Source organism: Enoplosus armatus, chromosome 20, assembly GCF_043641665.1.
Source record: "Enoplosus armatus isolate fEnoArm2 chromosome 20, fEnoArm2.hap1, whole genome shotgun sequence".
Taxonomy (NCBI): Eukaryota; Metazoa; Chordata; class Actinopteri; order Centrarchiformes; family Enoplosidae; genus Enoplosus; species Enoplosus armatus.
In genome coordinates this window covers 6902644-6926164 of record NC_092199.1, presented here as the reverse complement: position 1 = coordinate 6926164, position 23521 = coordinate 6902644, and the positions used below count along the sequence as shown (strand labels likewise).

The window sequence follows — 23521 nt, the reverse complement described above, 5'->3', positions numbered from 1 at the left end:
ACATCGGCACGGCACACCCCTCCAGTTGTACTCCTATCTTCTCTCAGAACACAGCCTCCTTTCACTTCTGTCACTGCACTGATTAAAGGCCGGGGGCCCTCAGTGTGTCAGTCTGCCACACAGCACGTTTACAAGGGCTCTGTTTACCCATTTCCTTCTCGACTCATTACCCGAAAAGGGCTTAACCAGGGAAAAGCAGCGGCTTGCATGTACCACAGTGTAAATATGACCTCACTATGCAAGCATACAGATTCTCATGCAACAGCATAATAATCAAGTCCATTACAAGAGTATGCATTGGCCCTGTAGGCAAGTTTAATCCCACAGTTATGCTTTATGTGGTATATGAGTTTGGAGTATAGCATGTCAAGCAATCTTCAAATTACTCAGCCGGTCTGTAATGAGGTGACTTTCTTCCCTCAGTGGCACCTTACACTTTCAAAGAATGACAAACATGCAGAAGTGATATGCGTGCTGGAGCAGTGAATCAAAAAGTTAATGACAGTATAATTCTGGGGGTTTGCACAGGCACCAGAGTTGGGGAGGGGAAGCAGACAAATGGAGCAGCAGCAGCCCTGACACATGGCCCACATTCACAGCCGCCTCCCACGTCACCGTGCTCCTCGGAGAAAAAGCCCCTTTTGTTTCCAAGTGCAGGGAGGGAGGGAGGTCTCTGGGGTGAACCGCCGCTCAGCTCCACCACTCCACCCGCCTTCAAAAAAAAGAAAAAAGAAACAAGGACCGGACTTCCCACCCCTGCCCGGCATCCTCCCTACTCACTCCCCGCTTCAGCACACAAACACAGGCTCATCAGTAGTACCACTACTACGATTGTGATTGTCTTTTCCTGCTACTTAATTGGGTCAGTCTGCATTGTTGCATTAAAGACGTCTCCAACAATGACCTTGCTGTGCATGTGCTCTGCTAATAGCAGCAGTGGAAGAATTCTCTCTTTCTGATTCTTTACTTAAAATAAAAGTAGCAATATCACAGTGTAACCCTACCATAGTGAAGTCCTGCATTAAAAATGTACTCAAGTAAAAGCACACAAGATGTACTTAAAAGTATCAAAAAGTACTTGTGCAGAATTTCCCCTGTCAGTGTTATATTATCAGTTATTAGATTATATTAGATTTTTAGATTATTGTTACAGATGTGTTAACATGTAAGCATATGTTTGGTAGTTTAATCTACTAAAGTACACACCATCAGCTAATTTTAGATTTGGGAGTAAAACAATATTTGCATCTGAAATCTAGTTCAAGTAGCATAAAACTGAAGTTCTCAAGTAAAGTAGAAATACCTAAAAAGTTAACAAAAATGTAAGTACAGTTCTTGATTAACTACATATAATCAGTACATTAAATCATATTCAACCACTAGCTAATACAGGCAAATCCCTACCCTGTGCATCTGAAGAAGTGTGTTCAGACAGAATTCATCTGCGTTTGACTTTATCCAACATACGTTTCATGTTCTGTCTGAACACGTTAAGACATAGTCCGGAGTTAAGACGCAGAAATAATGTAATTACAAATGACACATTTAAAACTGTGTTTATTTGTATAGAAATATGCTCAAGTTTTTACATAACTTTGTAGTTACAAATCGTAAAAAGAAAGAATATTAACGCTATTAGCATCACAAAGTTTCTCTCAAACACACGGGAGCAGAGATCTCAGAGAGAAGCCTGATGTTACTGTGTGAAATGTTAAGCTCTTCAATATACTTTACAGGTTGTGTGTGTGCGTGCAGCCTGTTGCTCAGTAAGAGTGAAAGGGGCTTTACTAACAGTAGCTCTCGAAGTAGTCTCCATTTCTGTCCATCATGTACCCATGTACAATTGAAGAAGGTCAGAGGAACGGACACTTGTTCTAGTGCAGAGAATTTATACAAACCTGCTGTGAATTCTCTCCAAATATAGTACAATTAAGGTAATCAGGGTTACAGAGAAATGTTAAAGACCCCAGTCTCTGAGCCACCATTAATATATCATTTTTATATTTATCAGTTCTATTATCTCCACCCGAATCCGCCCTCCCCGACTTCCTTGTTCTCCTGAGACACAGTTGAGATACCGCACAGTGGGGGAGTAGCTACTGACTACAAAAAGTCCCCAAAAATGGGCGTTTAACCCAGAAAGCTCCTGCTCAATCTCTCCTTGAGAAAAAAAAAAAAAAACAAGTGCTGGAACGCTCACTGCATTCGCTTTCCACTTGATTTGTCTTTAAGACTATCAGTACTGTTTACTGTACCACCTGGTGATAAGTTCTCAGTCCCCTAAATTAGCTTCCCCCCAGCGGAAGACAGAAGTGCAGCTCAGTTCCTCTCAATTTGCTCAATGTCGAGCTCGCCTCCAAGCTGATACACGTCCTTCCTCATGCTACATAGCCCCGCCCACAGAGGCTCATTGTCCTTCCCATTGGTTGTCCCTGGCGTCAGGTCTCCGCAGTCTGTGGAGTTCCAGTCCGCCTCCTCGATGGTCTGGTCCGACGACTCCTTCCTGGTGATCTCGCCCTCTTTGGTCTGAGGCTGAACGTCCTCCAAGCCGTGTTTGTTTGCAGATGAGTTGACAGTATCGCACCGAGCGGTGCTCCTGAGAGTAGGGAGGGCCTGGCTCGACTCGCAGCTGTCCTCGCCTGCGATTCCAGGGCAGCTGATGCTGTGGAAATTTCGAAGTTTCTGTGGAAGGACAGCATAAAATTGATGTTTTCAAGGAAACAAGCATACACTTGAACAAACATGTCCATAGTCTCCATGGTGATGGCACATTTGGTGAGAAAAAAACAAAAACATTCCCTGCATCTTGGACTATGACCCATGTCCTAACTAGGGCGCAAACAAAACTAAAGGCATACAGCCATCTTATGAAAACAATCCCTCTACTGTATTTATACAGTATGTGGGTGAGTCAGTGAGGTCAGAGCTAGACACTGGGCAACAAACACTAAAATATAAAAAAAGTAACAAGATTTGAAGGGTATAAATTTAGCCTGTATTACATACTGGAGCAACTGGTAGTTGGATGAGTGAGGCTATGCAATCTGAGGTCCAACGGGAACCCATGCAGCAAGTGGCCAGATACCCAGAGGGCAGACATCACTCATGTCTGCCTTTTGACTCTGCTAGCCTTTCACTGGCACTGTACAATGAACACATACATCTGGGAAACCTTCCTTCCTTAGGCAACTCCACATGTGCCAGCGCTGCTGCAGGCAAGTCCTGTGACAGCTGTGCGCGCTGGAGTGGGATGTTTTATGACAGAGGCTTATCCAATCTGTATAGCTAATGTGGAGAAGGCAGGACAGCTGCCTCATGCCTGAACACTGCGGCGTTAGGCCAGAAGGACACAGGAGAATAGGGCCTCTGTGAAACCTCCTGTCACTTGTGTGCTTATGTAATACCTAACAAGTATGGGACTGTTGGGGATGCAGCTCACAGCCAAGTGTACAAACTACAGCTGCAACTAATAGATTAAAGATTAATCTATACTTTTTATGATTCAATAAGTTGTTCCATTTATAAAATGTCAGAAAATAAGGACAAATGACCATCTCAAGTTCCAAGAGCACAAAGTGTCCTCTTCAACCTGCTTATTTTGTCTAACGAGTTAAAAAGCCCAAAAAGATTCAGTTTATAATGATATGAGATTTAAAAAAAAGGCTTTTCACATTAGAGAAGCTGGAACCTACAAACAACCCAAATAACACAACACAAAAATGTTCTACAAATGTACTGATAGTGATAACCTTTTCCTTTTCGTTTCAACGGCTTGGATTGCATCAACAAAAGTTTTAGTTTAGTGTGTTTGTAAAGTATAGCTGGAGCTCATGAGAACGTTATTACTTTTGCATGTATATTGTCATAAACTAAAGTATTGTTAAAATTTTAATTTTGAGATGATGATGGCCCAAGAGGAAAAGTCAGGGGATCAAGTGATTAGGGTCTATCATCTGGGAAAATGTAGTGCCAATCTATCCTCTAGTTGTTGAGATATTTCAGTCTGGACCAACAGTGGTATTTCAGTGATGGACTAACTAACCATAATTGCCATTCATAGAACTTCTATTACTTAAAATGCTAAACAGTTTATCTGTCGTCAAAATAATATTCACATATTTCGGATTCCTCACCCATCAAAGGCTCAGATCTGCGAATATGGATCTGCCCCGGGCAGCAATAGATCAAACGGGGCCCTGCTGTTTTTCTTGCCACTGGTCAAACGGGTGCATTTGTCAGCACCAGGCCAGTGTCACATTGCTGCCTTCTACATTAGCACTTCAGTCTCAACCATCAAGACTTCAGGCCCAGACCACGAGACTAAACTGATAAGGCTATGAGCAGTCTGGACTATAGCAAAACAGTGCCACTGACATTAACTTAAGTATAGCTCTAAGTTCAAACAGAGGAGGTGGGGCAGGGGAAGAGTTTCTTAAACAGTGCCCCCCCCCCCACCACCACACTAAATGAAATGGAGAAGAGAGTAGAAAGTCTCCTCATCCATACTGACCTTGACTCTCCGTCAATAAAAGCTGATCAATAGCTCATGAGGCCCAGTTGTGGCAGCGACCCACCCACTGAGCTGAATTTACAGAAATCAATATCTCTTTACCCAACACGCATCTCCCCTGTGCAACGATCTATAATCTCTGCCACAGCTGCTCTACTTCCTGACATTCATGGAGCCGCAGTGAGCCACGCAGAGGGTAGCAGTTTCTCCCTGGGTAAACTACACCGCTGTGGCGTGTGGATGAGAGGACACTTTAGAGACACACTCAGCACTGTGACCAATCTTTGAATAGTAAGGTGACTTTGAATACTGATAGGGTGATGCATGTGAAGCACGAGAAAGCCCCTGAGTGCCAAGCAAGTTTAGTCATCAAGTGAACATCCTTTCCACTGTGATTTCCTGAATCTTCACAGCTACACATTTCAGACTTCTAGGTTTAAACAATTTGTCCATTTTGAAATTAATCAAATTATCGTTTAATCTATAAAATGTCAGAGTGAAAACAGTGAAAATTGCCTGTCACAAGTTCCCTGAGCCCAAGGTGACATATTCAAACAGCTCGCTTTGACTAATCAACAGTCCCAAACTCACAGATATTCAATTTACAATCATAAAACAAAGAAGCTGGAACTGTGATTTTCAAAATTGTTGTCATTGTTATGTCGTTTGACTTGACAACATAGTTTAGTTGCATAACTGGGCCAAAATGCCTAGAGGTCATTTTTCTCCACGCCTTCACTCTAAACCAGAGTCCCTTGAGTGAAATTTAAAAAGTTTCTTGTGGTTTCAAAGGCTTCGTTCCTTCCACCTGAGCTGAAGACCAAAGTCCCTTTTAATAGAGGAGCAGAGAACACAAGGCACGGAACAGCGGGACAGACCCAATGCTAACAATCTCAGCACCCTGACGTTTCTCTGTGAAAATATTGTTAGTTGCCTCGCCTAAGGCTCTTTTCTCCATGCTGACCTCGTCCCTGTTTGGAGCGTGTGTGGCGTCTGCTTGTCGAGTCACAGCAGCGCTGTTGTTAAGACACTGCTGAACTCTGTGTGACTTTCTCAGAGAGGCCAAGTCCAGCTCTGTGTTTATGATCCAGTCGGTGTACGTGTGAAACTTCACTATGTGTGTCTGTGTGCTTGTGGGGCCCAAAGATAAACAGATGAAACAGATGGCCAGTGGTCTGCTTTGATCAAATCATCTTTATCCAGTAACGCGTTAAAAAAGGGCATTCTTTGCTTCGTGCTCTCCATTTCTGCAAGTGCAAGTACACACCCACATAATGGAATGTGACCCAGAACAGGCCCGATTGCCTTCATTTAATGACAATGCCTGCAGAAACACTTTGAGGTGTGCTGAGGGAGAACAGACACAATGGCGTGACCTTCGTTGGAAGTGTTTGTTTATCCAACATGGAAGGAGCAAATTGCCACAACAGCGGAGTATAACTACCTAATGTTAGTGAGACTGATGGACCAAGCAGAGATTCCAGCTGGCATGACTATTTCCTGTGGGTCTTGTCTCATGCTCTGGACAGTGATGATTTGGAGCAGGGCTCATAACAGGGCTGTGGCGAGTTCAACCAATAAATAAATGCCACATAAAATGCGGCTGGAAATTGCTTCGCATAAATTATATGACATGCTCTGGTGCAACATTAAATATGCTGTTTAACAGTTTGTATACTAGGCCTCAAGTGATGTTAAACAGGACACGTACTCCGTTGATTAAATATTGTAATCTCTGCCAGTTTGTTTTCACATCTGAGTATGTTGTCCTGATTAATTATGACACAAAGCAGTTTCTTTCTGTGTGATCCGTTTTAAAAACATTTTAAAATACCAACCTGGGTCATCTTGGCCAGGTCCAAAGAAGGCCTCTGTTTGTGTGTGTCAGCTGGTCTTCTGCGCTTCACACCAATCTTCTTGTCATTGAGAACACATGGCTGTGAGCGACTACGGGCGAGACCCCCCTGTCCACCACGGCGCTCCAGCTCTGGAGTGGAGTCGGGGGAGCTGGGTGTCGAGGGTCCACGAGGCTCAGGGAGGCAGATCTGTTCATGAGAGAGGTAGAGGGGATGCGCTGAGGGCTCGGAGGACAGGGGCATGGAGGAGGAGGGCGTCAGGCCGGTGAAGGCAGAGGGGCAGGGGAGACGCTGGGTGAAGCAGGGCAGCTCCAGGGTGTTGGAGCGAGCGGGAAGGCTGAAGCTGGAGCTGCGCTGCATGGCTGGGAAGCCGAGCTGCGAGTTCCCAACACCTCCGCGCTGGACGCTGCCCCCACTGTGGCACCTCCTCTTCTCCACCGTTGTCCACACACGAGAGCCCTGGGGGCGCCAGGTAGAGCGGCATCCACCGAGCTCGTCTGAGCACGACAGGGACCGGCACTGCCGCTTGCTGGGGGGCGCAGTGGAGTGTGAGGACGCAGCCTCAGTCAAGCTGAGGTCTTGCAACAAGCTGGTGATTGTGCTTGAAGTGGAGCCAACATCCCAATCCCAGTGGGAAGAACTTTTATGCACCTCAGGCAGGACGTCCCAAAGGCTCTCCAGGCTGGTCCCAACTGGCCTCTGCTGTATGGCACAGCTGTGACCGAGCTCACGCCACCGGCTTGTCTCTGCAACAAAAGACCAGATTCATTTAACCTTTAAAAACTGAGATGCCAGACAAGATGGTCACCTAAAATATAGGACATTTATGGGTGTATTTGCAACCCAAGACCCTTAATGTTGTCTGAAAACGTTTAGAAAAAAAAATACAACCTCATTTAGTCTATTATGTTTACATGTCAATTCTATTGATGAATGAACTTTACTTTTATTGTATGGGAAAGAACTTTTTTGTAAGATGTTTCCCTGAGGCAACGTGCAGTGTAGTCGCGTGTGTGTCACATATCATACTGCCAGCTTGTGTTCAGGATGAACTCAATCATAATTGGCCAAAAACATTTTGTTTAAGTGCCACAATTCTCTGATCATGAGAGGTTAAATTTAGCAACTTCAGCATGGATAACATCTATGACACTGCTCCAGTCAGGGTCAGCACGTTGGTCCCAGCATGTGTACTTTGTATTGACACTACTCCCTGCTTTGTGTAATTGGCACTAAAAATAAACCCTGTCCTCAAGGCACTGCTTTAGTGCCACAGTCTGTAAGCACAGCTAATTGGGACAGAGAACGGAGCTTAAAGCCTAACTGACTCGATATCAAACCCTCGTCTCTGGTGGAGCATGGCTTGATAAAATGTCAATAACCCATCATAAACATTCTGACTTATCCCTTTTTGTTGAGTTGTATCTCCCTATCTGCCACTGCTGATCGACTCTGCCCCAGCACCATAGCTACCATGCCAAAGCACCTGTTATTGCCACAACAGAAACTCTCTTGAATCGCTGAATGGGTCAGCCAACTGAACTGGTCAGTCAACTCTGAGTCAGATACTAAACGTCGAAGCCACTGCCCACTCCTGGTATGCAAAAGGTCTATTCTTCTCCAGAGATAAAATCCCCAAAATACCATCTACAGTACACGGGCAGGACGAAGAACAAAGGACAGTGTTAACAACACCTACTGGTACCGCTGTGTTCTCTGACAGGACTCTGCCAGTCTTACACACTCAATGCCAAGTTACTGCAAGGACAGAATAGCATTTAATCTTACAACACAAAGACTGTAAAGGCTGTTACTCATACTGCTGGGTGAACTAAGGACATGGGCCTTTGTTGTCATAACCAAACTTTCAACTTGGGCACAACATGTCCACAGCTTTAAAGCATGCAGGAGTGCCATGAGATCCCTACTAATGATAAGCCGCTAGCACGCAGCCATTAACGCACAGTCATCTCAGCAGAAACACCTGTCAGACGTATTTCACGTAATGCCGTGTGACAATGGACCAGATGCAGGAGACGCTGGCCCTTCCAAACCACTGCTGTCATTAAACACCTGACATTTTTTGCCCTTACAAGCTGCTGCGGACCGTAGTATGTACATAATTACTTGTCCTGTTCAGTTTGTGATGGGAAGTGACTGACAGGAGTGGCCCAAAAAAAGAAATAAGGTGTTGGATAGAAATGTTTTAACCCTCAGAGATGTTGCTATGCTGTATGATTCATACCAAAGTAGCAATAGCTCTGGTCCTGTTAGGCATTAATGGACAATGTTATGGCAATATTGAATTCACAGGAATTTGCATCAAAGAGGTAAAGTACCTTGTTTTGTTAGGTATCTAAAACAAACATTCCCCTGTTTTATCTAATAACAGTTTCTCAACTTCACTTTCCAGATTCCCTATCAGCCTTACAGATGTGACTGTGTATACTGATGAGAAAGATGTCAGATTCTTACCCATGAGTCCGCAAGAGAAAAGCGCAGTCCCCTGGCTCATGGTCTGTGCCTGGAACTACAGAAACACGAGAGAGATTCACTGTCAGCTCGCCAGAAAAACCAGATAGGTTTGCATAAAATGTACAGGAGGTTCTAGCAATAACAAGTCAATAAATCAACAAATAAAAAGTAAAACCCAAGACCTACTGGAAGGTCAAATTTTGTGGATGTATAATTAGCCCAGATAGTGTACGTTGTAACACATTTTTATGCTGCTGAGAGATGAAGACTAAGTGTGACCCATCAATGGAGAGAGAGTTCCACCATAAATGCCTCTGATTGACGCTCAGCCTCAGAGCATGATGACTTCATTTCACGTGGCTGAGAGGGCAAACTCAGGCCACATTAGTGGGGGAAGTTTCTCGCTCCGTGCTGGCAGATAGGTCTCGACTGCATAGATGCTGATTAGAAAATTAGCCAGAGCTGCTCAGCCTAGTGGAACTAAAATACTCCATTGTCATTTTGAGTGAAATAAATGGAACACAGAGAATTCAAAACCAGATGACAAACACCCTGGTGATAGCAGTTGGCAGCTATTATGATGCGATTATCAGTAATTGGAACATAAACATCCCTTATTCGCAATCTTCCACATCCAAATACTTCTTTTGACAGCACTTCCTGACATTCAATGAGGCAACATTTATGAATTTTCCAACAAATTTGACAAAAGTCAAATTTTAAGCTCCGATTAAAGTTGACAAAATAGGAAAATATAATGTAGCGCCATAAAACTGGCTGTGGAGTGACGAGTGGCCGGCAACAATTTCCTGATTCAGAGCAGCACCTTGTCGTCTTCCCCTTGACATGTGCAGTTGAGGCCTGTTGGCAAGGCTACATATAAACATAAAATGACACATTTCACACAGGAAAAATGCTTACACAAGTAGAAAATAACCTCTCACCGGGCCCAAATCTGTACTTTTGGATGTTACATCGTCGGCACCCTTCTTTTCCAGTGTTTTCTTGTATATGATCACCATGGCAACATACATCTTTGTCCCAAGCCGTTCCAGTGAGGGCAAGAAAAGCTGGTGGCCATCTTGACGGGCATGGTGTGAGCGGGCTGGTTTCTCATAAGCTTAAGACAGCAGCCCTCGACTCCTTCAGGAATGTGTTTCACTACTCGGCCCGATCCTGAGTGGACACACAAAGATGAGCACAGGATTAGAATTCAGTACATTTCTGACATTCTGTCGACCATATAAGCAGAGAACAATCCAGCTGGATTGGGGGGAACAGATCCCCTGGGTCGAGGCTCTGAAGCCCACTGACAATGGCGAGCAAACCCAACACTCTCTTCATGGAATACTCAACTGAAAATGTATTTTTTGACTATCAAATAATCATGTTCTGAAAAGCGAGTAGCTTCCTTCTTCATGAAGGACGTCGGCTGGATTCACAGAACTTATAATGGATTCCAATTGTGACACAGCGTCACAGAAAAAAACCAAGTATCAAGCCATCCATGAAAATTTTTCAAACCACTTCTGAAGCGTAATCCATCTCTCTGCTTCAGTATGCTTCAAACTATTATTTGCTTTGCTAAATATGCTAATTCTGACAAGACTTTTGAAGCTTTGAGGAGGCGATAGCGCAACCATGTACATGTAAGTAGTGTGTTTAGCTATGCTGTGGAGAAACTGTTTAGACTGTGGAGAAGTGGATTATGCTGCAGTTTAATCCACTAACTGTTTGGAATCTGTAAATGACTGTAATTCACCACATCGGCACTCCTACAAACCTGTTCAACATATATAAAAGACAAAGATGGAAAGTGGAAATTCAAGAGAGGTCGGTGGTTTGACAAGCTCCTTTAACTCTCAAGTGAGCAAGCAGAGATTACCAGCAAACACTCGCCTGACACCCATGTCGCCATATGGTCTGTAAATTGAAATTACACTTCACTTTCACTTTCACATGGTCTTTCCACCGTGTCACCAAAACTGGACCTCTATATCTTGTTTTGTTCTTGCCTGTCCATGTGGAGGATTATCAGTCATCTGAGAGAGCGAGTTTCCTCAAAGTGTTCCACAATGGAGCACACAGAGAGGAATAGAGCAAAGTCAAAGTTGTGTAATTGAATACTCAGGGGCTGGCTGGGAATAGCTGACCTTGCGGTTATCAAAACAACGCTCTTCGCATTAGTGCTGCACCACGGTAACAGTGAAACAGCTGATTAGCCACAGATGTAAACCTTTATAATCATCGCAGAGGGTTTTTTACTACCACCAGATCAGTTCCACGTGAGGCTACGTCAGGTAAGGAATCTAAACAAAGTCCAGTGGACACAAGACGGTCCTAGGATGCCTGCAAGGTCAGAAAGTGTCTGTTTGAATGACAGAACAACTGCAAGCACAAAGAAAGGGGGGAAACAGAAAGAGACGGTGTACGTTAAACAAAAGAGAGCTCTGTGCAGAAGATGAGACACCGTGGGAAACAAAAGGGGCGACATCAGAGGTTGTGGGTGGTGGTGGGGAGGAGTGTGTGCGTGTGTGTGTGTGTGTGTGTGTGTGTGTATGCAAGGGGGGTTAGCATCACAAGACCCTGAGGGAGCTGACATGCTGGAGGTGGTGCTTGCATTCAGCATATGATTTCCATTACTAACACTTATCACATCAGGAAAACAACTTAAACACAAGGATGTTTTAAGCAGAGTACTACAAGGACATCAATGCGGTTCAGGGACATCTGGCAGCTTTACCTTGTGGCCTGTGAATAGAAAAGAACTGATCACAGCTTTGAGCTGGACCAGGTCAGGCCAGTTTATACTGTGCGTGACCATTAACCACACAGATCTGTGTTTCACAGCAGAGATAACTAGGGACGTGCTGGGGTGGAGGAAACAGTTGTTTATATATTACCCTTAATGGCTCGGTGATGGATGCAGATGGCATTGACACAGAAAGAAAAAAACCTCGCCCAAAGAAATGAAATTGGCAAAGACTAGAAAAGCTCTTTAACGTGATGTTTACCCAAACAAAAATGGCACTAAATTATGTTTTCCTTCCCTAGAAAAATGGAAAAACTCTAACTGTAGCCCGACACTCTGGACTCTAAAGTGTAAACAACAGCCATTACTTTAGTTACAGAGAATCGCAACAATTTATCATCTTTCGCATGCATTACGTTTTTATCCCATAAATCTGAGCTGAGTGCTTTAAATGGGCGAGGTTTATAACATAATTATAAACATTCCTCAGCTCCATGACATACGTTGAACACACAATTATAAAAGCCTAACCATGCCCCACAGCCTATGAAAACCATTCAAACTTGTGACAGTTTGTGTGAATAGAAAACATGTTGAGAAGCGCTGGCAAAGGGCAGTCTGCTTTTTCTTGTACAGACAAAGATGTAAAGCCAATGTAGGTGCCATACCAAGGCATGACTTCCAATACTTAATGGATAAACCCAATGCACTCATCTCATACTGAATGCACTGTTGTGTTCAAAGATGCACATGAAGCTATAATCTGTCAAATTGGGTATCTAGAATTTCTGCCCAAGGAGTGCCACTCCCCTTCTGACGGCAAAGCCCGAATCACCTCCATAACGATGCTGCCATTATCTGGAATCAGTGGGAGCCTCTATGCTTCTGCAGCCCGATAGCTCTTTATCTGGGCTGGGGCAGCAAGCACCGTGACAACTAGGAAGTCTAATCTCTGAGAAGGGGAAGAACGTTGCAGGACGTCTCTCTCAGACGTGGCTTTCCATCACATGCAAACAGGCTGCTGACTGACTGCAACAAAGTCTGCTGTGACAGCGGTCTTCCTAAAAGACAACAATAATGCTGCCTTGGACGAACTGATGGGACTCCACACTTCCTTTGTGGTCACCAAAAGCCTTTCAACCATCGCTGCTTTGGGGTGTCAGAAACAGCAAGCTATCACTCGGCCTAAATGAGCGCTAGATAGGACGAGAGAGGAAACCACAGCGTCGATTGGTTTAAGTATAAAGCGAAGGCCCGCTTTAGAGTCATCTCAACTTTCAAAAGCCAGAACAGAGATCAGACACAAGAGTACTATATTGCAAATGGCACTTTTCTAAGATTCACAAATTGCAATCAAGTCCAGAAAGACTACAGACTGTCAGCTTAGCCGTTACAATAAGCATCGAAACCGTGGTCACCCATGGAAGCTCTGTTTCTCCAATTAGAGCAGCTTCTCCATACATTGCTCAGACTGTAATCCCACTGGTTAGGACAACATTACATAAGGATTTGGCAGCTTTGTGTCTGACTGACAATTAGAGCTAATACTAATCCATTTTATAGCACTTGGGCAGCTGGCAGAAAACAACACTGTTTGATATCATTGTTGCACCTTGTACAGGCTACTACACATTTGTGAACTACTTATAAAACTTTATTTTGTATACATGTTTAGAGTTACCACACAGGCTTAAATTTTGTATTAAAGCTTTCATCTGTGTAAACTGATACAAAACTTAACATAAAAGCTTAAATGGTAAGTTGAACATCCTCCTCTGACATTCCTGCATGCATGGCAGTCGGATCTGTGTCCTGCTTTCAACAATCCTAAGATTGTGGCCGTCTCAGTAATCCAAGCATCTGCTGAGCACCTGAGACAGCCCGACAACATAACTGAGAGATTTGTGCTGCTCTTCATCACCATACCACTTGTGACAGGAATGCTGGGTAAAACTTCGTCTGTCCCTTTCTACAGAAAGATTCCCTTGGAGAAAATATACATGTTCCTAAAACCTTGTTTTCCTGAGCTATTGGCTCTGGTGGCCTACTTCTTTGAGTTGCATGGCTTGTACAAGATCCATATTTGGACTTTGGCAGTTTCTCATGTCATAATGGTGGGTGTGTTGACAGAGCACGTCATAAAAGGCAGACAGACATTCAGCGCTCATGAAGACTGGATAATTGAACAACAAATTGGCAAACCAGTTTTGCTTTTTTTTTTTCTGCAGCACTGTGCATCATTTTCACTGTGAAAATTGAAGGTTTTTGAAACCCGAAACTGTCTTTATTGGTGCTGTCATTAATTAGATGCCACAAAGGGCAGGTGCCACCAAGTTTTGCCATGGCTGACAGACTGAAAAGAAATTTATGAAACTCATTGTAGGCTGCAGGCTAGCCCACAGCTGTCCGCATGTTCACAGAAATTAGGCTATGTCAAACGGTAGGCAGAATCTACATTTAAAGCAGTGAGTGAATAGTCAGAAATGAGCATGGCTGGGAGGCTTCAATAGTAGTTATCAGGCTCAGTTGAGGGCCTGGGGTACAGCCAAGGTCTCACAAGCATGCAGCTGCCCACTTACCATAAACACAAAGGCTCAGCATGGCTATGCATGGCAGCCAAGGAGGCCTACGTTTTAAAGCAGGCCTGCTGTTTAATTATCTCATACATAATCACTTGCACTGTATACATTTGTCCAGGACAAGAGCTTTGTTGAGCTCTGTAATCGAGGCTTTCAACACACCTGTCCAAGCTGGAGAGAAATGTTGTCCACTTGAATGCTAAATCTAACAAAGTCTCTTAATTACAAAGGCTTGGAGACACAACATCCTTCTACCTCCACAGCAGAATAACAGTGCATGTTAATAGACCCAAATGAGAGTAAGTCAGATCCAGTGGATACAGCCCCATTAACTTTTAATCAAAATTAAGAAGAGGGGAAAGAGCACTCTTGAGTTTTACATGCAGGAATTTTATCCATCCCCCACGCTGCATTTCCACTAGCCATATATACATGAAACAACGTGAGAAAGCCAGGGAATCACATCTTTTCCAGATAGGGTTTGAACAATGTCATAACAGTGGCACTATCATACACAGGCTCTTAGAGAGCCTTACATTTTTGTCTAAATATATTCAGTGATATGGAAAGGAAAGAGGAATCATCTGCAAGCTCTGATAGGCAGCCTCTTTTGTACTCATCAGTTTTTCAGATGAGCTTGCCAGCCCTCCAGGTGGATGCCTCTCAGTTTCAGAGGAAAGGGCCCTGAAAACTGAGCCTGTCCAAGTAACCAGCACAAACAGTCCCTTAAACCCCTTTTCCAAAATCCCTCATGAAAGGGAAATGAGTTTGGCAAAGAAACTGGTGTGACGGGAGCTCACAGAATGTTACACGCAGGCTACAGAGCAAACAGGATTTTGAACTCAACAGAAAGGCCACAAGCAACCGATAAAATATGAAATGTACATGCTCAAAAAGTAAATTCAAAAATCTGTACTTTAACAGTAAGTCTCCTATTTTCTCTTTTTAACTGTTAACTGATGCACATTCAAGCCACTTGTTAACTTCAGCACTCAAAAATCATGGCCATGGGACACTGAGGAGTTCAGGTTTAACAAGCTCTTGTGTTTATGATCCCACTGAGCACTTAAATTGCAGAATCTGTTGGATTGTATGTCAGCCAGCCCCGTCTTCATACCTGAGGGGAAGGTTGGCTAGATAAAGATAAGACAACAATATTCCACTGCAACGGCACAAACTCTAACAAACAAGAAAGAGGGTCTGAGAAAGACCCAAATGACATGGCCACCAAGTAATGTGTTGTCATTTATAAAAAGGCATGCACCCAGTGTCTGTTAAAATGTATTAACAAGTTCTTACATGTTTGCCACCAAACAACACTGACCTATCTTGCCATGTGTGCCTTGCATGAATGAAAACCCAGTTTGAGATCAGAGTGTACTTGCACTTCAAAGCTAGCCAAATCACATAAAATGCTTTTGATCCAAAGAAGGTAGTAATCTCTTTGCAAACTTCATGGAAAACTTGGGTCATTTTGTCAACTAATCTGATTGAGTTTACACTTATTGTCAGACGTCAAACAAGCCAAGCATACTTTCTGGGCTCACATTGAGAAGATTGAATGGATGATACTGACATGAGAACTGGTGGTTCCCAGGGATTACTTTAAGAGTCTGCATATGCATGATACATAGTACATATGTTAAAGCTTTACAGAACTTACACAACATTTATTGGTACTTGTTTTATTAACCTTCCCTACAACAATGTCATCACATTATGGCTTTATTAATCTATTGAATGGCAATAGAGACATAATAAAAAAGTAGAAATCAGTTCAAGCAGCATTTATGTATGCAATACCCCAGACAAGACAGAAGGGACAAGGCAGTTCACATGAGGAAAAGTTGCTAAGCTAACTAATTGGAGCTATGTTTAGTTTCCACAAAGAAGCCTACTTTACTTTTCACCTCTAATTAAACTTGTCAGCTTTAAAATCACCATTCATGCGAATCACACACTTTCAAAACACAAGGGAGTAACGTTACCACACTTCGTGAACTAGCTACAGTTCCTCACTTAGCTAGCACAGCAACTTATTACTTGACCAAAAACTACCACTCACGAGCATCACGGTGAGCGCCTCGGATCTCCAACAACACCGGGCACCGGGTTAGTTAGTTTAGCTGGACCATGTTGACTTTTGTTTCAGCAGAAAGACAGAACAAGGCGTCAGACAGGAAGCACAGCGAGCAGGTCACCTCACGTCCTGCTCCAGGCAGCTTCTGCAAACTACAACATTGCCCCAGTGCACTACTGTCCAAGATTGCACGCTAATGAGCCTGTGACAACATTCACGAGCAATACCACTTTTGATAGGGGATAGGGGTGTCCGAAAAGTTATTCGTACCACTAAATCTTTCAGTTTACGCTAGTTATTTGGGTTATGTGGCTTATTTAGCCCATGTATGCAATTCAGCTGAAGCTTGTGGTTGTAGGAGGTAAAATACTCATCTCTGTTAGACTTTTTGTAACACAACCACCCCCGCTCTTGTAACTTGTGGTCTGATCCACCCTGCAGTAATGAAAAGTAATCACAGTTTTTGAGCTGTGCATATAGACAGGCACTTTCACAATATACAGTGGTGTAACATGATAACTTGCCAACTGAGTTTCTCTTAAAGAGCCAGATAGAGGGAGAAAGAAAGAGATGTGATATATATACATATTGATAGTTCCCCTTCACAAGGTTAGCTCCAGTATGATGAGGGTAAATAAATACATTTATTGTAAACAGATGTTCTCCTTCCAGGAAGTAAATTCTGGCTTTATCACAATGTACATCGGCATGCTATTATTTAACCTCGGGTTTATTGGTCTTTATATACACACACATATTGTGCAATGAATATACATATGATCACCTGCACATAATATTAATATCACTTAGGCCAGTGGTTCCAATCCTTTTTTCCTTGTGATGACATAAAATATATCCACCAAAGAGAGATTTGTCCTTTTAATCTTCTGATTTGTTTTTTATTTTAATACTTTTAGCCTGAAGAGGTACTTCACATGAAAAAAAGCATCAACATTATAGACATGTTTTTGTCTTATTTTCTATCCTGTGAATCATCTTGCAACCTCTCTACTTTCTAAGGTCAGGAACCACTTCCAGTACAGCTTGTTCACATATAATTGCTGTGTGTTTGTTTACCTTTCTATATGTTTAGACACTGTGTGCACATGGTGAGCCACTGACAGCCAGAGTCGAAATCCTTGAACGTATCATATTCATGATATGTACTGCATAAAAGTAAAGAAACTGGCTATTATTGTAATGTCGCCAAAAGCTGCAGCAGTAAAAAGATAAATGAACATATTTTATCATTCCTATCCTATCACATCATATGCAGCAAGTTCATCTATTTTGTGGGGCTGAAGTTAACACACTGGGCCTCAGCAGGGTGGGGAGCTGAATCTCACCCCTGGCAGACACTATTGTTAATCAAGGAGTAACATCTGTTGTGTGCCACTAATCTCCCCCAGACTGTCAGACTGTCCTCCTCGGTTTTAGACTGTCTGCTTTTTGTGTTAAAGGGCACCCCGGATTTGTCTCCTCCACTATGTAGGCTACAGTGCGGGGGTGACAAGTTGTTTTTTACCAAAAACCTCTTCAGCAGTCTGGAAAGTCAGCGATTTAGCAAACACATGCAGAATATACGACATAGCAAACTTTGCATGTTGTGTTTTGTAGTCCTAAAAGGCACAGATGACTCTTTAGGAAACAGGTGATCAAAAAACAACTCCTAGTACAGAAGTAGTTGCAATTCAACAAGTCTGTGTTGTGTGCAGTGTGTGTTGTGACTGTCAAAACCATAGGGGGCAGTATCCACCAATCATAGTGGAACAGGATTGAACTTGAAGTGTGATAGCTTCTATATGTTTGACAAAAAAAATAAGCCTTGAATTTGGTGTTTTAGTCATTTCTCTTTGACTTTGTTAATGTAACTGTATCTAGCATATGGTTAACAGTAAATAGGAAGTGAGCTTCCAACTCCCAGTACTGAGACCCCATGCAGAATGCTGCATGCCATCTGTGGTTCACACGGGCTGCAGACAGATGGCTAAAGGACTCCTGTTACAGGAGCGATCCCTTCTCAACTTTAATGAACAGTTAATCCTCTCCATCCCTCCCAAAATTCCCTATTTATGATTTAGGATTCATCCATTTGTTTTCATTCATAACTTTAGACAAATGCAGTTAAAACTCTGTTCATACTGTACCAAAAAATAGCTGAATAAAGAGTACACTACTCTATATGCAGTTTTTGAGTTTGTTTGTTATTCTCAGAGTTCATAAGCTTTGAGCACAATACCCAAATACAGTCAACTCTTAAAAAGTTTAGTTTAGGCCAAGAGGGTGACACTTGAGTAAAAGAAAAACACTGACACCATTTGTCAAAATGCAGAAGTACATGTATTTATCATCAACTTTTTGCAGCTTGTTGTTGAGACTATTCTCTGATGTTGCTCAATGGGGATACTGTAACTACAGTCAGAACGCAAAAAGAGCATGTGGCTTTCATGGAACTCCATCTAAATTTCACTGCCTCTCATCTATCCCGCTAATCCTCGCCTGTAATGTTTATAGCCAAGTTAATTGAACTGGCACATCTCTGTGGGTTTGGAGATCCCTTCTAAGAGGCTCTAAAGCAGTATTTCTGCCAAAGCATGCACATTGCTAAAACCTCCGCAGCATCTGAAAGAGGTGCAGCTGTTCCTCCAGTAACGGTTCATGAGTGACTGTGCGAGTGAGGTATTTAGAAAAAGAGCCGCTGAGCTCAGAACAGTTTTATTTTCAGTCAGTATGATGCTTATATGATAAAGTAAATTAACTAATAATCCTAGATCAGTCTACCTTTTCCAAATTAAATACAGTAGTAAATACAGTACAGTATTTAAGGTAAAAGTACTAAATAAGTAGAATTGCCCCTCTCAGGGTATTATATTTTTATATATCATAGTATTGGATTATTACTACAGTAGAAGCAGCCTTTTAATATTGTAGCAGGTCAAGCTGGAGCCAGTTTAACCTACTTCATATACTGTTTAATAGTTAAATCTATAGCAAGGATAAAGGCAGTGATAGAAGAGGTATTCTGATCCTTAACTTAAACTCAATCAAAAGTAGCAATACAACTGTGTAAAAATACTCCAATACAAGTAAAAGTTCTGCATTCAAAATCTTACTTATGTAACTTATTATCCAAAGGGACTTAACATGCCAAAAGTAAGAATAGTGATTATGCAGAAAAAATGCCCCAGTGAGAGGTATATTATTACATATTATATTTATGGATTATTATTACTGATGCATGAATGAGTAAGTAGAGGAGCAAAAAGTACAAAATGGAAATGGGAAATATAGTTGAGTATAAGTGTAAAGTAGCATAAAATGGACATAATAAAGTAAAGTAGAATTATTTTACATTGCTAAATGTACTTTCCATCTCTGGCCACTGGTGACGTCTACCTAAGATGACCTAAGAGATTTCAAGAGCTCTTATTCTGAAGTTTGGCCCACCCACATTCTTAGAAACACAGAACACATTATTTTGGGGACAGTAATTGGTCTTCACGGTCAACTGTGAGTAACAGATTTATTAAGGAACAGTTGCTCTGGAGTCAGTCAGTTGCTTTGCTTTGACACAGCGGAAACAAAGACATTCTTTTACTGCTACAGCAAGTGAATTTTTGTTGTAACATTTCAAATGTAGTATGCAACATCTGTTTTTGTACCACTTTGTTCACAGTGCAGTTTTATGTCTTTTAATCTGTTCAGTCATGTTCAAAGCTAGATATTAATACAACATATAATTTGTACTTTGTTTGCAGTGCAAGTTGTAACTTGAGATTCACCACCAAATCCACTTCTGAAATAGAGAGCACTTGTGGAAAACTCTTCCATAAATATATTACATGTTTTTTTTTTACATTTTACATATTTTCCCTAATAAAAAACAACATGAAATAAAATAACCTCAGTTAAAAATGTTTGGAGTGACTAATACTGAGCAGTGTGCACAGTTTTTTGGGATCCCTCTGCTTGAGAATCCCCCCTCTCATTCTCCATGTGCGCCTGCACCGACCTCCACAGCGCCCTGATGTTCCCCTCACCAAAACCTGTCGCCCCTCTTCGCTCAATCAGCTCGAGGAAGAAGGTGTCCTCTGCAAAGATGGGCTTGGTGAACACCTGGAGAAGGTATCTGGAAACAGACGATAACAGGACACTTGGTTGGTCTCAAGCGACACTGAGAAACATATGATGCGATGCCTAAACTACAAATGATTCGACAGGAGATGTATTACAACTTGTGGTTTAGTTGACATGCAGCCCCACTTTGGGGTTAGCCTTTGTTCTCCTTGTCTTTTCTTTGTCATTTTTTCTGAAAAACTAAAACATGTCCAGGGGTTTTCTGTACATATTCCAGGTTAAATAGGTATCTGCTACTGTACTGGACAGAAACATTTTAACTTAGATAAAAGAATTGTTTTGCTAGTACTTACAGAATAAGTGGTTGTTGAAGTAGGAGAAAGTTGTATCTTTTTAGAGAGACAGACAAAAGAAACCCGCTATAAGAAAATATTTCAGCTCTCACCTTCTGTTTTCACTGGATACCGCCTGGGATGAGGGATCCTGGTGCAGGTCTGTGTCCAGGAGGATGCCATGCTGCGCCAGCATCTGGGGGTTGTGTCCTGCCTCCTCTATCTCCTGCCGTTTTCCCACCTGTCACAGCACACAGGATAGGTAAGGGAGCTGATAACCACGGTAGAAGAGGACACATTTGCAAATATAACCAGTATATGTTATATCCCATTATCTAATGTAATAATCAGCTACAGAAACGGCTTTGTTAAAAGAGTGAGTGTCAAGTGAGAAATTCATACAGAAAATCACACAGAAAGTCATAGAAAAATTATGTTTAATTACTATTATAACAACTTAGAGATTGTAAGGTTTTCTGTTGGACTTTGAGAAAGTGAAGCTGAGAGCTGTTAAAGATCAACAAATCCCCAAACAGCTGATATCTTCTGGTAAAAAGTAAGGTGCTGGACGGGTCCTCTCTTACGGACTGGTCGTTGGTTGCTGGTGATTCAGTATAAATTGGACTGTGTGTGTAAATTTTACATGGTGGAGCTGCAAACAAACCAGTCACAAGCCAGTGCTGTCTGCAATTTCACAATTTAAAAGACAATCCTGATCTGTCTTAGATGTCTGTAATTAGCATTTTATCACACATAGTACAATATCTTTTCCGACTTGTTGAATAAAATGTGGGCCATTTCTTGCATTTATCAAGTCAGTATTAGTTTATTTGTTCATGGCAAATTGGTTGTTGTGCAGTTCTGTAAGAGTCACACCTCAGTGTAGTAAGCAGGAGGAGGGGAGAAAAACTGGACACCAGCTTCAGCCATCGCATGTGCAGTAGAAACAATGTTTTTTGTGTACAGCCCAATGTGCTGGATCCCTGGGGCCCTGTGCTTCTCCAAGAAGGTGTCAACCTGATTCCTGCCTGAAATAAGTGCAAGCACACAGTGACGCAGGAGTTGTAATCTCGTCAATTATGGCAGAAATTAAATACATTAAAACATGGGAGTTACCTTGTTCAGGCAGTGATTCTGCAATGACAAACTTGCAGTCAGGCTCTTTTTTGTCCACAGAGGGGAGAGTGATGCCGGCTTCGCTGCATTTCCAGTACTCCATGGCGGTAAGACGTAGTCCAATGCCCTCCTGGTTTACGACAAAACCTTCATCCACATCTTCATTACTACTCAGAAGAACAAACAGTCGTTTTTAATTCTGACATCAAAATAGAGAATACAACTGTGAATGTCTTCAAATGCCAATACTTCCTCACCTATCAATGAAAAACCTCTTAAAACCAAAGAGCTTCTCATACCACCTCATGACCTGGTGGGTTGTTTTCCTGGGACAGGCATAAGTTATATGATCAAAATGTGTGATTGGACAAGACATGTGCTCTTCTTCCAAGCTGCAGTCTTTTTCAATGACATCAAACCCAGGCAAGAAGCTCCCCTCATATTTTGTCCTGTCAATTAGCGTGTGGCACACGTTTCCCACAATGGACTTAACCACGGAGTAGGTGACAAGACCACTCTCGTCCTGAACTGTCGTGGGAGGCACCAGGAAATTGCAGCCCAGGTGGCGAAGAACCCTGAATGACCTTTCCACATCCTCCACCTCGAAACACACGTTGCTCACAGTATCCACCGAGTAGTGTGGGCTGACATCGTAAAGACATTTCGTGGAATTATCCTGGTTGTATTTCCCCACGTGGACCCGATGTGGACCAGGTGAATATTTCTCTGTGATGCCCTGAAGTTCTTCATTCAATCTCACGCTACCCTGTTCTGGTCTCTCATTCACGACGAAAACCGCCCCTCCTTTCCTGAAAGCCAGCTGTCTGGACCTGTCGGTTAGTCTGGTAGCAAACAAATTAAACTTGAATTTAGAGACAAGGTCGTTTGCTATTTTCTCCGCGTTAGAAACGTGGAGCGAGATGTGGTGTAACCGGCTCAAGTAAGCTGCCATGTTTGGATGTGACGTTTTGACAGGAGGCGTGTCCAAAAATAGTGAACCCTGCCTTCTTTATCATTGTGACATCCGTGTGATATTCATTTAGGATCTATAATTATGTATATATGCATAATTTTTGTGCGTATTAGAATATCGAATCCATATTGCGCCAATATTTTTAGATAACCAATGACCTAGAACCTATAGGCCAATAAAAAGTGATTCATAACCGACCAACAAATATTTTGTAATGTTAGAACAGCATGCATTTGTGTTTTTCTATACATGAAACCCTTTTTCTCTCTCTTATATAATATATAATATAATCATTATCAATTTTAGTGTGTACAAAATACATTCATAAATTACAAATGTCCTTTCTACAAATAAAATGGTGCGTAAGACTAGTTGAGATTAATTGGCTGTCTACAACATCTAGATTATATTCTATTTTTAAAATCAAATGACATAGTTTTATCCCACAACCACCTTGGGTAGCGACACTTCATATGTCTCCAATAAGCTCAGATATTTCTGAATTGTTTTGGTCAAACGTCCCACATCCAAGTATTTAACATGATATAATATAAAAATATTATACCTCAGAGTACCGACTAAACATGATGGGCTAAAACCTCAGGAAATAGGGAAAGTATTTGAGTTACATAGTAATGACTCTTTAAGCACTTCAATTTCAAATCTCCCAGTTGTTATGAACCTCTCATGAATTTTCGTTAGTAATATTTCCGACAGGTCATGAAGGCAACACAGTACTTCCCTTTTATCCAATCGCATTGAGCGCTGAGC

At 42.2% G+C, this 23521-nt stretch overlaps 2 protein-coding genes across 2 annotated transcripts; both read right to left on the bottom strand.

Moving 5' to 3' along the window:
- Positions 1 to 1540: 1540 nt before the first annotated feature.
- fam53b (family with sequence similarity 53 member B) lies at positions 1541 to 16392 on the bottom strand. The gene is made up of 5 exons (XM_070926879.1): positions 16238 to 16392; positions 9786 to 10017; positions 8842 to 8896; positions 6349 to 7112; positions 1541 to 2682 (listed from the first exon to the last, which is right to left on the bottom strand). The coding sequence occupies exons 2-5, from the start codon at positions 9873 to 9875 to the stop codon at positions 2320 to 2322; spliced, it is 1272 nt and encodes a 423-aa protein (XP_070782980.1). The 5' UTR covers positions 9876 to 10017; positions 16238 to 16392; the 3' UTR covers positions 1541 to 2319.
- Positions 16393 to 20179: 3787 nt separating this feature from the next.
- On the bottom strand, positions 20180 to 22729 carry hpdl (4-hydroxyphenylpyruvate dioxygenase-like). Its single transcript, XM_070927644.1, has 5 exons — positions 22035 to 22729; positions 21778 to 21944; positions 21538 to 21689; positions 20775 to 20902; positions 20180 to 20381 (listed from the first exon to the last, which is right to left on the bottom strand). The coding sequence occupies exons 1-5, from the start codon at positions 22727 to 22729 to the stop codon at positions 20180 to 20182; spliced, it is 1344 nt and encodes a 447-aa protein (XP_070783745.1).
- Positions 22730 to 23521: the final 792 nt, after the last annotated feature.

Coding starts and splice junctions, on each gene's coding strand:
- hpdl (XM_070927644.1), bottom strand. CDS start 22,729: ATGGCAGCTTACTTGAGCCGGTTACACCACATCTCGCTCCACGTTTCT. Junction 21,945..22,034: donor AAGAGGTTTTTCATTGATAG/GTGAGGAAGTAT, acceptor TCTTCTGAGTAG/TAATGAAGATGTGGATGAAG. Junction 20,382..20,774: donor GTATCCAGTGAAAACAGAAG/GTGAGAGCTGAA, acceptor GTCTGTTTCCAG/ATACCTTCTCCAGGTGTTCA.
- fam53b (XM_070926879.1), bottom strand. CDS start 9,875: ATGTATGTTGCCATGGTGATCATATACAAGAAAACACTGGAAAAGAAG. Junction 7,113..8,841: donor TTTCTCTTGCGGACTCATGG/GTAAGAATCTGA, acceptor CTTTTGTTGCAG/AGACAAGCCGGTGGCGTGAG. Junction 2,683..6,348: donor ACCTGGCCAAGATGACCCAG/GTTGGTATTTTA, acceptor GTCCTTCCACAG/AAACTTCGAAATTTCCACAG.